Source organism: Eleutherodactylus coqui, chromosome 2 (assembly GCF_035609145.1).
Source record: "Eleutherodactylus coqui strain aEleCoq1 chromosome 2, aEleCoq1.hap1, whole genome shotgun sequence".
Taxonomy (NCBI): domain Eukaryota; kingdom Metazoa; phylum Chordata; class Amphibia; order Anura; family Eleutherodactylidae; genus Eleutherodactylus; species Eleutherodactylus coqui.
In genome coordinates, this window is record NC_089838.1 from 176,291,220 (window position 1) to 176,305,686 (window position 14,467).

The 14,467-nt window shown below is 43.8% G+C and overlaps 1 protein-coding gene across 2 annotated transcripts in view; it reads right to left on the reverse strand.

The window, feature by feature from the left end:
* Window positions 1-14,467, reverse strand: part of GSAP (gamma-secretase activating protein) — an 82,527-nt gene that overhangs the window by 54,179 nt on the left and 13,881 nt on the right. For both annotated transcript variants that reach the window (XM_066591996.1, XM_066591995.1), the window contains exons 2-7: window positions 11,135-11,217; window positions 8,120-8,176; window positions 6,640-6,709; window positions 6,295-6,348; window positions 3,305-3,393; window positions 2,297-2,366 (exon numbers count right to left, since the gene is read on the reverse strand). In XM_066591996.1, coding sequence (XP_066448093.1) covers window positions 2,297-2,366; window positions 3,305-3,393; window positions 6,295-6,348; window positions 6,640-6,709; window positions 8,120-8,176; window positions 11,135-11,217 — 423 coding nt within the window. The remainder of the gene's footprint in view (window positions 1-2,296; window positions 2,367-3,304; window positions 3,394-6,294; window positions 6,349-6,639; window positions 6,710-8,119; window positions 8,177-11,134; window positions 11,218-14,467) is intronic.

Below are 14,467 nucleotides of genomic sequence, written 5' to 3' on the forward strand. Positions count from 1 at the left end.
TACATCCCGGGGATGCAGCTTCTCCCTTAGCTGCCTGTTTCTAGCTTTTACTATGATATAACTGGGGTACGGTATGCTATTATGTAGGTGCTGTATGAGAACATTTACAACACTACACAGTTTTCATATTATGTGGTCACGAGGCACCATTTTGCATTTGGCGTTATTTAACTAGTACTTTAGCAAGCTGTGCAGTTCCCAGAGGTATACTCTGAACCCAAGGTCGGCAATCCTGCTCCGTCCTCTTGGTATCCTAGTTCGCAGTGAAGGCTCAATGATTTAAGGTAGCCAATTGAAAAAATATGTCATGGCCGGTTTTATTTCTAGAAGCATGCTAACTTCTATGATATTAGCCCAATGGACATTGGGAAGGAAAAAGATGGTTTCAGACACGTTGGGCTTAAACCACCTCAATCCTTTGCTTTTGTCAGATAAGCATTGCCAGCTGGATCTGGCAGCTGCCTGTTCCTAAACCCTCTAATCAGCTGCAACTTTAATGTAATCCATTGTTGCAGGAGCATCAAGTCTTAAACACCGCCCATCTATAGAGGCTGTAGTTGTGCTACTAAAGCTGTAGTCTGGTCCTTGCCTTAAAACCACATATACCATGGAAACTCATCAACTGGTCTACCAGCTATACCTAAACAGGAATAAGATCAAGTATGCCATAGCAGATAAAATAACATTCAAAGCAGACAAAGTTGTTGCTTTTTTTCACCCCATTGCATATTTTTTATTTAATTTAATTTTTTTTATACATAAGTACAACATAAACACCTCTCCCCAACAAAAAAAAACAAACTAGAAAATCCACAAACTATCAAAAATCCTTCTCACACAGATATCCAACCAATAAAGTCCCCTCTTGCCTAGGTTTCAGAAATATAAATATAAACACCTCAAGGCCCTGGTACCAGAGTCAAGCTACTCATAACTCTGCTATAGATTAAAGCTAGAGAGACCACTCCAGGGGTGTTAAGCAACGGTGCCCATAATTTTTCAAAGTGCGCTAGAAGTGACCTTATAAAAGATGTTTTTTTTCGAAGTTAGAGGCTATGATTTACCTTATTTATGAATCTTCTACAGGATGGAGAGACATTACAGAGACTGTGTGGTGCTAACAACTTTGTTTAACAACCTTCTAATCACTATTTTTCAATTTCCATCAGCTTATAAGTCCACAGTACATCCCAAGACACATATCAAAAGGTTCTAGTGAAACATCAGGAAACTCCATACATATTGGTCGTCAGTAGAGGACATTATATGTATGTAAATGGGGAAAGCTCCAGAACATATGCATGATGTTCCCAAAGTCCATTGCCCATCTGGGTCATGTGTGTCCCAAAAATGGCATCCTATATACTTTATAAAATAGAAGTACTGTATATACTCGGGTATAAGCCGAGATTTTCAGCACAAAAAAAAAAAAAAAAGGCTGAAAAAGCCCTCCTCTGCTTATACTCGAGTGAGGTAAAAAAGAGAAAAAAATAAAAAAAAAACACGCAATACTCACCTTTCAGCCGGCGTCTGTGTCCCCGGCACAATGCAGCAAGCTGCTTCGGACTTCTCCCCGCTGTCATCTCCCTGGCTTGGTTTTCAATTCTCCCACTGTTAGCGCTGTGTAACTAAGCGCTGTGATTGGATTGAGCGACGGCCAATCACAGCCGACGCTTGAATGACATCACTGAACGGCTGTGATTGGCTTATCGAGCGGCGGCTGTGATTGGCTGGCACTCGACCCAATCACAGCACTTAGTTACACAGCGCTAACAGCGGAAGAATTGAAAACCAAGCCAGGGAGATGACAGCGGGGATAAGTCTGAAGCAGCTTGCCGCACTGCCGGGAAGAGCATCGCGCCAGCGACACAGACGCCGGCTGGGAGGTGAGTATTGCGGTTTTTTTTTTACCTAGTATATACTCGAGTCTAGCTAGTCTTATACTCAAGTCAATAAGTATTACCAGTTTTTTGTGGTAAAACATATTGACTCAGCTTGTACTTGGGTCGGCTAATACTCGAGTATATACGGTAGTTGGGATAATCATTTAACTTCGCTTAAGGAAGATTTAGGAATAGATTTCAAAATACTAACCAAAAGTGCTTGGTTAACGGGACCAATGTCAGATCCCCACTTGGCTCTGGCATGGATAGGATAAACAAGATAGAGGAATCTACTTCGGGCATTATCTTCACTGACTCCAGTACAGCCACCAAGAGGAGGAATGCTGTAATACATTACTACTCTTCTATATACGAACACATACTTTTTAATTGATGGATTAGAAAATACTCACATTTTTCCTCTGAAACTATCAGTAGGTGATTCTCACAAGATGCATAAACATCTTCAAGCGAACTTAAAAACTAGATACAAAATCAGAACAAGAACAGTCATAGTAATGCACAAAGTTATAGTCAAGAAAAAAAAAAATTCAGGTTTTAAGTAGCTCCTCTCATTCTTGTGACATTACACTATATTACAGCATACACTTCTACTGGCCTAGAATAATTAACATTCAGTTTTTAATCTCCAACAGCTTTTCTAACTAATCTAGCATAGATGCAAGGAAAACTGTCAGATGGATATGGTTGTTACAACCGTAAATATAAGGCAAGGCTGCTTCTACTGAGTTCTATTTAGGCTGCATTCATATTTTCCAGTTACTAGACTAGTGGCTGAACCACTACCGACAGCTGCAGAGTGGCATCTCCATCCACATTGCTGGTCTGTGTTCACAGGCTGCAGTTGGCATGTCACAGTGTTGCAGCTGATCAGAGAGCTCTGAGCAGCAGTCAGCGACATTCCATCAACAGACTGACTGCAACCTGTAAAGACACACAGCAGGGTGGAAAGGAGAAAGGAGGGAAAAATAGAGTCAGTAGGGTTGCAGTTGCAGAGCTATCTAGCCACCTCTGCTGAGTTTATCCTATGACACATCTAGAGATGAGCGAGCATACTCGGAAAAGCACTACTCGCTCGAGTAATGTGCTTTATCCGAGTATCGCTGTGCTCGGGTCTGAAGATTCGGGTGCCGCTGCAGCTGACAGGTGAGTCGCAGCGGGGAGCAGGGGAGAGCGGGCGGGAGAGAGGGAGAGAAAGATCCTCCCCGCTCTCCCCTGCAGCTCCCCGCTCTCCCCTGCAGCTCCCCGCTCCATGCCGGCACCCGAATCTTCAGACCCGAGCACAGCGATACTCGGATAAAGCAAATTACTCGAGCAAGTAGTGCTTTTCCGAGTACGCTGGCTCATCTCTAGACACATCCTTTTTAATAGTAAGACATCGTGCAATAAGGGCAACTTACTTGTACTCGAATGCTGCAATCAACGGCTTTGAGAACTTTCACATTGTTAATGGGTTTTATTTCCATAACTAGAGCCAAATATCTGGAAACTAAATTAAAACAGCAATTGTGAATGTGGAAAGAAAAACAAAAAAACACACCATAGATTGACCTGTAGTGTAAGTTTTAAAGCTGCGGAGAATCGGCATGCGTTGTGTTAAACACACGCCGAGCAGACATCTGGCCCGCAGATTCCATTGTTCTCCTCCCTGCAGAGTACACAGCGTACTGATTATGTATGCAAAGCAAACACAATCAGTACACCGTTAGGCTATCGCGGCAAAATTGCATCTTTATTCGCAGCGATTTGTGAGCGGCAGCGCTGCTTTTTTTTTGGAGAAAAGTCTCAAATCGCATCGCTCCCGATGAAATTGCGTGATTTTTTTTATCGCCAAGGTCAATGATACTTTGTAAATGTTAAAACCAAATCGCAACAGGCGTTTGTAGCGTTGCAATGCAAGAAAAAGAAGCCTCCATAGGAATACATGGGAGATGGGGGGAAAAAAAATAAATAAAAAAAAATTAAAAAAATCGTACAGTGCAGAAAGATGGAGAAAGCCACGATTTTTTATCCTCAGCATTGCATTAGTGAAAACATTGCAGATGGGAATGAAGCTATTGTAAATCGTTGGTTTCATATATGGCTTTTTAACGGACTATGGCAGCAGGCGAAAATCATGTGATTTTCTCGCCTGTGTGAAGCCATCCTTATTGTGCAGTCTTTTGAAAGATGGGTGAAATTCATTCAAATGGAATGAATTTGCTCAGTCCTTCAGTTTCTGAAAGATGGATTTCATGCAGACTAAAATTCATCATGCAAACGAGAAGTGTAAGATGCCCGTGTTTACATGTAACAATTACCGCTCACTTTCAGCCATTTCAACGAATTTTGAGCGATAATCGTTGCGTGTAAAAGGGCCTTTAGTCAGTCTTGTAAAGGCTCCCAGGGGATTAGTTTACAGTCAACATGGTTATAAGAAGTCTTCTGGAGCAGAAGGGTCTGTTACACCAAATGTGTAATTGCGTGCTGGAAAGTTTTGCATTAGAAAAGGGCTTGCCATTTAAAACCATCTAGTAGCATGCAGAATCAGGATGACTACCATTTCAATTGCATTGCAATATCCATTAGTCACTACAAATGAAGATGCAATGCACGCTTTCTTCATGATCACAGACAGTTGAACTAATAGTTATAAAAGCATTTCAAGCAAACCTTGTATTAATGAAAGTAAAATGACAGAAAACACGTGGGCATAACATACACATGGAAGAGAAGAGCGTGTCTGCATACCAGACCTGTGAGAGGGTGGTACAAGACCGCATGGCATAGCCTCTTACATGTCTGCAACTTCTTGTCCCCAGATGGCAGGGAGGGCAGCTTTAAGAACAAACTACTGCTTTAATAAAAAGTCATTTTTGGTGCAAATAACAAATACATGACAGAACATCATGTAGGAAAGACCGACGAGAGAGACCATGTAGTCTACAATCATGCACTTCTTTCCATATAATCTCTGCATAACTGTCAGGAATGTGTATATCCACACATTAATGGTCATAACCATCAGTGTGCAACTTCAGCATATTGAATGTTAGCCCAATGGTGCCTTGAAACAAAAAAAGAGGTACTCAAAGCCAATCTCATTGTAAAGTCCCAAGATGCATGCATAATAGACATATCATCATTATCCGTCCAGAATTTCGCTGCGGCAGTTCCGCCTGCGGCCGCTAATCCAGAGATTGGCTAGCCATATGGATAAGATTTCTCAGAAGCCAGCGTTGCGGCTCGGATTCGCCGACTGCAGCATGTCCATTCTTTTTTTTTCCCCCGCTGTGGACACGCTCTCCTCTATGGGAGTGCTGGTCACAACGGAAAAGCGTGCGGCTAATCCGATTCAAAACCCACAGCCAAGTGCCACGGGCTTTGAAGCAGTGCTTTTTCTGGCGGAAATCTCACTGCGGCCAAACCGTGAGATTTCCGCCGGGAATACGCCGTGTGGAACACACAGCCTAACCCTTGCCCTTAGTGACTGGCCTATTTTGCACCTTAAAAAAAAAAAAAATTATTAACATTTTCACCATAGTGTTCCTAGAAACATAACAGTTTACTGTTTTTCCATTGACATATGGAGTCTTGTAAAAGTCATTAGACTGTTTTTAAGGCACTCTTTCTAGACAGCTTATTGCATTCCCTTAGGGCCCATTTACACGGAAAGATGATTGCTCAAAAAGCAGTTTGAGGGACAGTTTTGAGCGATCACTTTGCATAAACTCTTAAGTAGCTAATTAGCTACTTAGAGTTTATTAGTGTGTAAAGGAAGGCTGCTGCTGTATGCAGAAGACAGAGGGAGCACTGTCATCCACACACAGCCGCTTTGTTCTCGGAGCTCTCAGCTGGTATCCCGCTGAGCTGATATCTCCAAGAACAGCAGGAGTGCTGACAGCTGCTTTGTTCTCCGAGCTATCGCTGAGAGCTCCGAGCAGGATAACAGCTGAAAGAATATCAGCAGTATCCCGCTGAGAACTCGGCGCTGATAAGAGTCATCGCTGACTTTTCGGGATGAACAAATAGTGAACGATGGATGGCCGAACGTTTAGACATAATTATTGCTCAAAAGATGGCATAATAGCTTATATAAAAGTGTCTAAATGGGCCATTAGACATGAAATTCTGTCTGGAGATATAAGGTATTATTAGCACTGTCCTCTCTTTTGAACAATGGTGGATGACTCAGTCTTTTGATTTGCATACGGTATAGGACTTCAGACCCTGTCAAAAGTACGTGGACCAATTAGGGCAAAAAAAAAAAAAAAGATAGATGCTTGACTTTTTACTTACTGGTGGCCAGCAATGTTACGACTATCGCACTCACAAAACTACAATGGTCCCTACAAAAGTGGAGCGCATTTTACAGGTAAATTGTATTAGCATTTCTCATTTTTAATCTTACCTGGTGACAGAAGTTGACTTCGTGTGCCATATGTTGGATGGCAGTAACTTAATGCTGAAACAAGTTTAAAAAAACAAACAAAAACACGATCAGTAACATTTACTAAAGTAATCCACAGACAAAGCAATGAGTCATCTAACGATGGAGATCCACTCTGGATGCAGTAAATAGTAATACCAAAAAAAAGGGGAAGTGGGTAACGGGAGTGGGAGGGGGGGGGGGGGGTCTTCGGCTTACATGTACCATGGTGATACAGTTTTGGCACATGGGTGGCAATACATGTATCATAGAGAACATTGCAGAATTAAAGTAAAAAATAAAGTGCTAAATAAACATCCAACTTACCAAGTAAAGTTTTCCCACTATTCACTGAAGCACTTAGAATATTAACTTCATTATCAATAGAATACAACTTCTGTAAAACAAAAGCCCCTCAGTAATTAAAGTAATGCTATTTAATATCAAACAGTACTTTGTTTTATACATTAATTTGAAAGCCATTGAAAAAGAAAAAAAAAAAAAAAAAAAACAAAAAAAACTACACTTACAAGATTCCATGATTTTTCTCACTGTGAACACGTTTTGCTCTACAGGCCAAGGGCCCATTTTACATGTAATGATTTTTGCTTAAACTAACAAAATTGCATGCTAGTGGTTACATCTGAACATGAGCCAGCTTGCACTTTTGTTCACTTTTCGGTTGTCACTCAGTTTCAGCCTGCAGAAAAGTGATGTGCGGCTTGCTGACTTTCCCTTTAAGCACTCACTGCTCAGCATTTCACATAGGAATGTGAGCCCTGAGCGAGAAGTGAACAATTCTCAATTATCTGCCTGTCTAATCAGAACTGAAAAGAAATTAGCGGTGACATCACTCGCTTGTTCAAACGACAAATCGGCCTAACATAGTACCAAACTTTCTTTCAGGTACTCAGATTTCACAATATACTTGCTGCAGTGGTTTCCCCTCCCCCCCCTTTCCAAAAAACCCAAAACAAAACAAAAAAAAGCCAACACCGAAAATGGGTATGTAAGGCTCACACGATCGGGTCAGATTCTGTATGCAGGAGGCCCACAGTGGATTCCGAGCCCGGCTGGTGACCCTGCATACGGCACTTGTATTGTGGATGACCGCGGACAGAATCTTTTTTTGTTAGCGATGACACGGGTACCCGCAGCCCATACGCAATATTAAAACGCATATGGGCAGCGGGTCAGACGCTCCACTGACCTCAATGGAGGCCATACACAAGGAATCTGCGGTAAGGCCTCATCATGTCCACGGCCGGGTTCTGCTTGCCAAGTATTGCAGCGGAATCAGACCCAGTACCCACCAGAGACCCTATACTCACCTCTCCGGATCAGCTGCGAGTGTCTCGGCAGCAATGGAGGCCGTCCGTGAGATTTTACGCAGAGAATAGGACAACCTGCGATTCTACCCGGCAAGGGGGAAGGAAAAAAAAAAATATAAAAAAGCAGTTGATTTCTGCTTGTGGGTAGGAGACAATCGTTTAACATTGCTATGGATTGACACTGTTGCTGAATTCGCGGCGGGAGTCTGACTGCGAATTCCGCAGCAATAATCAGTCCGTGGGCATTGGGCCTAAGATAGGGAGGAAAAAACTAAAAAAATAAATCTATAAACAAGCCTTTTAATGCCAGATCCACACGGTCACCGATTGCGGAATCTGCAATTCAAACTGTGTGTGAACTCAGTCTATACAATAAGTACATTAAAAACGTTAACAAGTAGGACATGCATTACCATAGAAACAGATCAGACAAGCAATTTTTATAACATGCAGCACACAGTTTTTTGAAGTCTTACCTCATTTGTTTTGGCAAGAGGATCATATAGGCCAACACTTGTAAACCCTTCTACTCCCTGTGGGAAAAAATAAGTGACACTATTTTACTTTCCTTCGCTTAACGCTTTTCCTTAACCATTGTTACCCTAGGGCAGGAGTGCACAACCTTTTATGGGTTGGTCTGCGCTCTGCACTGTACATTTTTGCACACGAAACACACCCTCGCCCCGATTTAAAAGGCTATTTAACTTAATGAGGTCCAGAGGGGTTTTCTTTTCCCCACAGAATTGCACTGCTCCCGTAGACTTCTCTGGAAACCTTCACTGCACAAACCTGCAAAAAGATAGGCCATGCCCCAGTTTTTATTTTTTATTTTTGCACGTACGAGAAATACGCGGCGTATTTGTGCACGGAAGATCTGTAAGCACAATACGCAAAAAAAATTAAACCCATTGATTTCAATGGGTTAATTGTAATTTCTGGATTTTGTGCACGCAAAAAATAGGACATGCTCCATTTACCTGTGCATTTGCAGCAAAGGTCCCCATAGAAGTGCATGGGAGATTAATAGTTGTAAATACTTCCATGTTACAGCTGTAACATGGAAGTATTTACAGTTAATAATCTAAGCCTAACAGGAAAATGAACCCTAACCCTCCAGGCCGGGGAAGACACAGGGAACACGCATAGCGGGGAGCCAGCGTAAGTAACAGCAGCAGGGAAGTGAAATGAGCCCCGGGAGGCCGCACAGCGGGGAGCCAGGGAGTGACAGCAGCAGCTGAGAGGTGAAATGAGCCCCGGGAGCAGGGATGGGATAAGATTACTGGCCTGCCAGGACCTGCACGGGAGGCAGCTCTGCAGCCAATCAGCTACAGTGGGCGTCACCGGCCTGTCAATCTAGTCTTCACCCCCACTTCCAATGGTGACAAGATACAATATTACCCAAGCCATCACTTGAAGAGTGAACACCTGCAGCAATTATAAAAGCTGTGCAATACACAAATCCCCCCCTTGCCCCGCAAAACCTAACATGCTAGGAGTATATACGTCTATGGTGAGCGCACCCACTGGACTTTGCAAGCAGTCAGATTTTCCTGCATCGCACGGCCTTAAGAGGAAAACGCCACTGGATCCAGATGAATATAGAAAAAAAACCCTCCCATAAAAACATAACCTTGTTCATGGTGTTGTAGGGATGAAAAAGATCCCTTTAAAAATTGTTTATGAAGTCATCATGGCCATTTTTTTCATGAACCCGCACTCAGGTCCATCAGCTATGCTTGGTATTGCAGTTTTAGCCTTAATTGCTTCCCTATAACTGAGCTGCAATACCAGACACAACCCAATGACAGGAGTGGTTTCAGGAAGAAAGCTGACACATTTTTCTAATCTTGTAAACCCCTATGAAGATTGGAGATGAGAAACACTCCCCTATGCTATATCCTAGTAGTCTGCATCTGTGAGTCACTTAATGGGGTGCTACTCATTTTACTATATTAAAAAAGGGTAGGCCAAACATTTTTTTTTTTTTATATCTAACTGCTCACAATTATATAAAAGGAGCAATACTTGCCAATCCCTGCTGACACTAACCAGGGTCCCTGCTGGTCTTTGCGACATGTCATTTCAGGAGTAATGGGAACAATCACCAATCACTGCCTGCAATCACTGACATATCAATACCAAAGTCATCATAGCCTCTAGCGATTGGCTACAGGAGTCAAAGGTCATGATAACAGGTCATTGCTACAGCCAGGTAAACTGAGAATTGGCGCTTTGGGAAACATCAGCATGGGAAGGGCAACAAATTGCTATAAAAGTAACAAAAGTAGTAATAATCAGCAACATAAGCTCTTCATAAATATGTGGCTGTACAGTTCCTTAAAATTAAGCCTACGGCCCAATGTCCACTTACGGACTTTATTTGCGGAATCCGCATGGATTTAAGCCGTGGAAGTCCACGTAGATTGCCACCCATAGGCCTAATGTCCACAGCACGCAGTGCATCCTCTGCGGATGTGATGCGGATCGTGGATTTTTTTCCGGCGCGGATGTACTACAGATCTGCCACCCACCTCCAAGCCTTTTCCCCACCTCTCTAATTGCTTTTAACCTTTAAATCCGCAGCCGATCCTAAGCTCCCACTGAGATGAATGGAGCCACATCCATGATGAAGTAGAGCAGGCTGCGATTTTAGATCTGCGTAGACACTAAATAAATACACTAAAATCAAATTGGTAGACCAAAAATAATTTGTGGAAGCACCATTTATTTCTATGGGCGGGAATCTGCAGATCAAATCCGCGTGGATTCTCCAGATAAAATCCGCAGGTGGACATTGGGCCATAGAAATAAATGGGGCTTCCGCAAATGATTTTAGGTCTGCGGATTTGATTTTATTGTATTTATTTAGTATCTGCCAGAATCAAAAAAAAACCCAAAAAACAAAACAGCCTGCTCCATTTTTATTGCGGATTCCGTGCAGATGTGGCTCCATTCATTTCTATGGGAGCTTAGGATCTGCAGATACATTTAAATGCATCTGCGGATTTGAAGGTTAGAAGCAATTTAGGAGGTCGGGAAAAGGCTTGGAGGTTGGGGGGGGGGCTGCATATTTTTTCAGCACGGAAAATCCCCACAACCCGCGATCACCCGCAAACATTTAAAAATCATTTTTAGATGATCTGCAGTGCATCCGCAGTGGATGAACTGCTTGCCGTGGACATTAGGCTTACCTCCCCCCCCTTCTTCAAAAAGATAAATAAATAAAACTCATTCACACAGGGATTGCATGGAACTGTGGGCCTACACCTTAGTAAAAAGGAGAAGACATCTAGCAGTCTGATTAGTAAAATCCTTGCCTTGAGAATTTTTAATATATATCCAATCCCACTGGACATTTTCCTTCCGGCACATATCCATTTATTTCCTGGTCACTATAATTCTGTCAATTTGATGACATTTATGCGTCGTAGCCAAGACAATTGTGTGTGATTGTTTAATAGGTATAAAGAAATAGAAAATTGAAAATGTACCTTCCAAGTATACAAGACGTTCCCACCTCTCTCCACGTTAATTATTCGGAGCGTTCTTGAGCTTTTCTCAACGGTATCAGAAACTGAAAAATGTTAGTTTTGGAGTTAGTGACTATGGAGCTGCTGCTTAGAATTCAGATTCCATTGCACAATCTTTCTATGCAGAAATATGAGAAAATCAGAAGTCTCCATAAACGAGCTGCACAGACGAGATGCTGTTTCTTAGCTACGAGCAGTTTGGTTATTTTGCAGTCCATCCACATCGGAGTTCTCAAAGTCAACAGATGCTGTCATACGGAACTAACACATCCCAATAGTAAATGGCTCATTACTGTAATTGTGATATGAAGGGCCAGATATGCATGGTGCTCTGCATAAACCAGAGCCTTTCACTTACAAGCATTGTACCTGACAACTTCCATTTTAAAGGCAGAGCATCGCCAAACACTGCGAGTGGTTTGTGGAGAGGGGGCTTACCAGCAGGGACATGGTGATGCAAGAAAGTAACCACCCACAGTTTAAAGTCTATGACAAATTAAAACATTGCTCAATTAGTCTTTCATTTGCAACCCAGTATAAAATATTAACACAAGCATAAAAAGGCATCAGTTATGTTGCCAAGTCAGATTTGTCAAGTTCGACAAAAGCACTGTGTAGTTTATGATCACTTCTATAAAAACTGCTCCGCCATCAACTAGGGAGCGCCTCAGTCTGAAAGCAATGGTCAAAAGGCTCCTTTTCTTCATGTCATCTCATTTTGTTAGTGTGGAGTTGCAGAATAATTACTATATATCATATACACAGTGATTTTAACTGGGGTGTGTAGACTTTTTTTTTTTAGAGTCCTGTTTAACACAAAAACGCACCAAGATGAACAATTTCAGATTTCCACCTTCAATGTGACACATTGTTACTGACTAAGGCCGCCTGCACACGGCCAGTTCGGATACCCTGCGAGAATTCTCACAGTGGGACCCAACCCACCGGGACCCAACCCACCCCCTACAGTTACACGTGCGGGTCTCACCTTCCCCCGCGGCTCCGGCCCTCTGATGTGGCGGCTGCCAGCCAGCCGGCGCATGTGCAGAGCGGAGGCGGCGGCCTGGGAGTGACATTTCTGTGCGGGCCTCTGCGAAACCCGCACAGAAATAGAGCATGCCGCGATCCGTTTTCTGCGTGTGATTTCATGCGGACAAATCGCGGACATCCGTATAGAATTGTGTTTTTTAACGCAATCCTATGACAGCGGGCATGGGCAGAAATTCTGTGGGAAATCCTGCCAGAGAATGGCCATCCGTGTGCAGGGGGCCTTAGGTCTCCCTCACACAGGCGTTTGCAGAAATGCAGCGTTTTGCAACACTGTTTACTGCAGATTCTGCCCGGTTTTAGCAGCACTGGCATGCGTTATGCCAGCGTTTACAGCACAGCCAAGGCTGCTGATAAAAATACTCACCTAGTTGGTGAAGTCGCTGTCTCCGAGTGCCACTGTCGAGCCCTTGTGAAGCCGGCCGATTGCTCTGATTGGCTAAGCATAGTTGAGTGACAGCAATTTTTTATTTTATTTTTTTTTACAAAGTCATGTTACTAAAATATAATTAGTCATTTCTTATCAATTTCTGCAAGATCAAAGCCTTTTCTAACAAAACCGTGTAAGACTGGCTATGTTTTGCAAAAATCAGGTCTGCAAAAAGTATGTGGGAGAACGTGTTCTGGTCTGATGAGACTGAGGTTGGACTTTATGGCTATAAATCAAAAAAGTATATTTGGCACAAAGCCAACACTGTGCATCACCAGAAGAATCCCACACCCGCAGTGAGGATGGTGAAGGCAGCATTATGCTTTTGGTGCTTTTTTTTTTTTTTTTTTTTTTTTTTTTTTTTAAAAGATTGAGCGTTTTTGCAAGGTAGAGGGGGCAAAGATTGCTAAGCCAAGATGCGCCATGCTGAACTCTATCATAATGTCAAAGTATTAGTTAACAGGGTGTGTATATCTAGGCAAATTCATTATTTTAGCTTTTCTTTTTACTTCAATGGAATTTTACAGATCACACTAGTCAACAATTTATTTATTTTTTTTACAAAGCCATATTACTGAAATATAATTAGTCATTTCTTATCAATTTTTGTATGTGCTCAACACAAATGACAGTCAAAATTTGCAATAATTGTTTACATCACGAAATGCATGCCAATAGTAATAGGCCTCTGGTTAATATCTGTAAAACATCAAGTCACAGAATACGTCTTAGATGTCTTTGCCTGTCTCTTGTACAGGAGCCTCTCTGTGGAGTGTCCAGCAGTAGTCAGCCAGCCGCCATGGGAGTGTCCAGCAGTAGTCAGCCAGCCGCCATGGGGGTGCCCAGCAGTAGTCAGCCAGCCGCCATGGGGGTGCCCAGCAGTAGTCAGCCAGCCGCCATGGGGGTGCCCAGCAGTAGTCAGCCAGCCGCCATGGGGGTGCCCAGCAGTAGTCAGCCAGCCGCCATGGGGGTGCCCAGCAGTAGTCAGCCAGCCGCCATGGGGGTGCCCAGCAGTAGTCAGCCAGCCGCCATGGGGGTGCCCAGCAGTAGTCAGCCAGCCGCCATGGGGGTGCCCAGCAGTAGTCAGCCAGCCGCCATGGGGGTGCCCAGCAGTAGTCAGCCAGCCGCCATGGGGGTGCCCAGCAGTAGTCAGCCAGCCGCCATGGGGGTGCCCAACAGTAGTCAGCCAGCCGCCATGGGGGTGCCCAGCAGTAGTCAGCCAGCCGCCATGGGGGTGCCCAGCAGTAGTCAGCCAGCCGCCATGGCAGTGCCCAGCAGTAGTCAGCCAGCCGCCATGGCAGTGCCCAGCAGTAGTCAGCCAGCCGCCATGGCAGTGCCCAGCAGTAGTCAGCCAGCCGCCATGGCAGTGCCCAGCAGTAGTCAGCCAGCCGCCATGGCAGTGCCCAGCAGTAGTCAGCCAGCCGCCATGGCAGTGCCCAGCAGTAGTCAGCCAGCCGCCATGGCAGTGCCCAGCAGTAGTCAGCCAGCCGCCATGGCAGTGCCCAGCAGTAGTCAGCCAGCCGCCATGGCAGTGCCCAGCAGTAGTCAGCCAGCCGCCATGGCAGTGCACCATTTTTCCTGATATCTTTGTTCCATTGTTGCGTTATCTTGATGAAAACATTCGCCATGTTCATCACTAACCATACCACAGTTGTCTGGAAAGAAATCCAGATGGGAATGAAAGAAGTGGATCTATATTGCAGCTAAGTTTCTGATACTGCATCCGCATGTCTTGTTCCTTGTAGTTTTCTGCCCTAACATTCTTGAAAGTTTGTAGACCCTAAGCGAAAAGCATTCCATGCTTGTTTCGCATCACC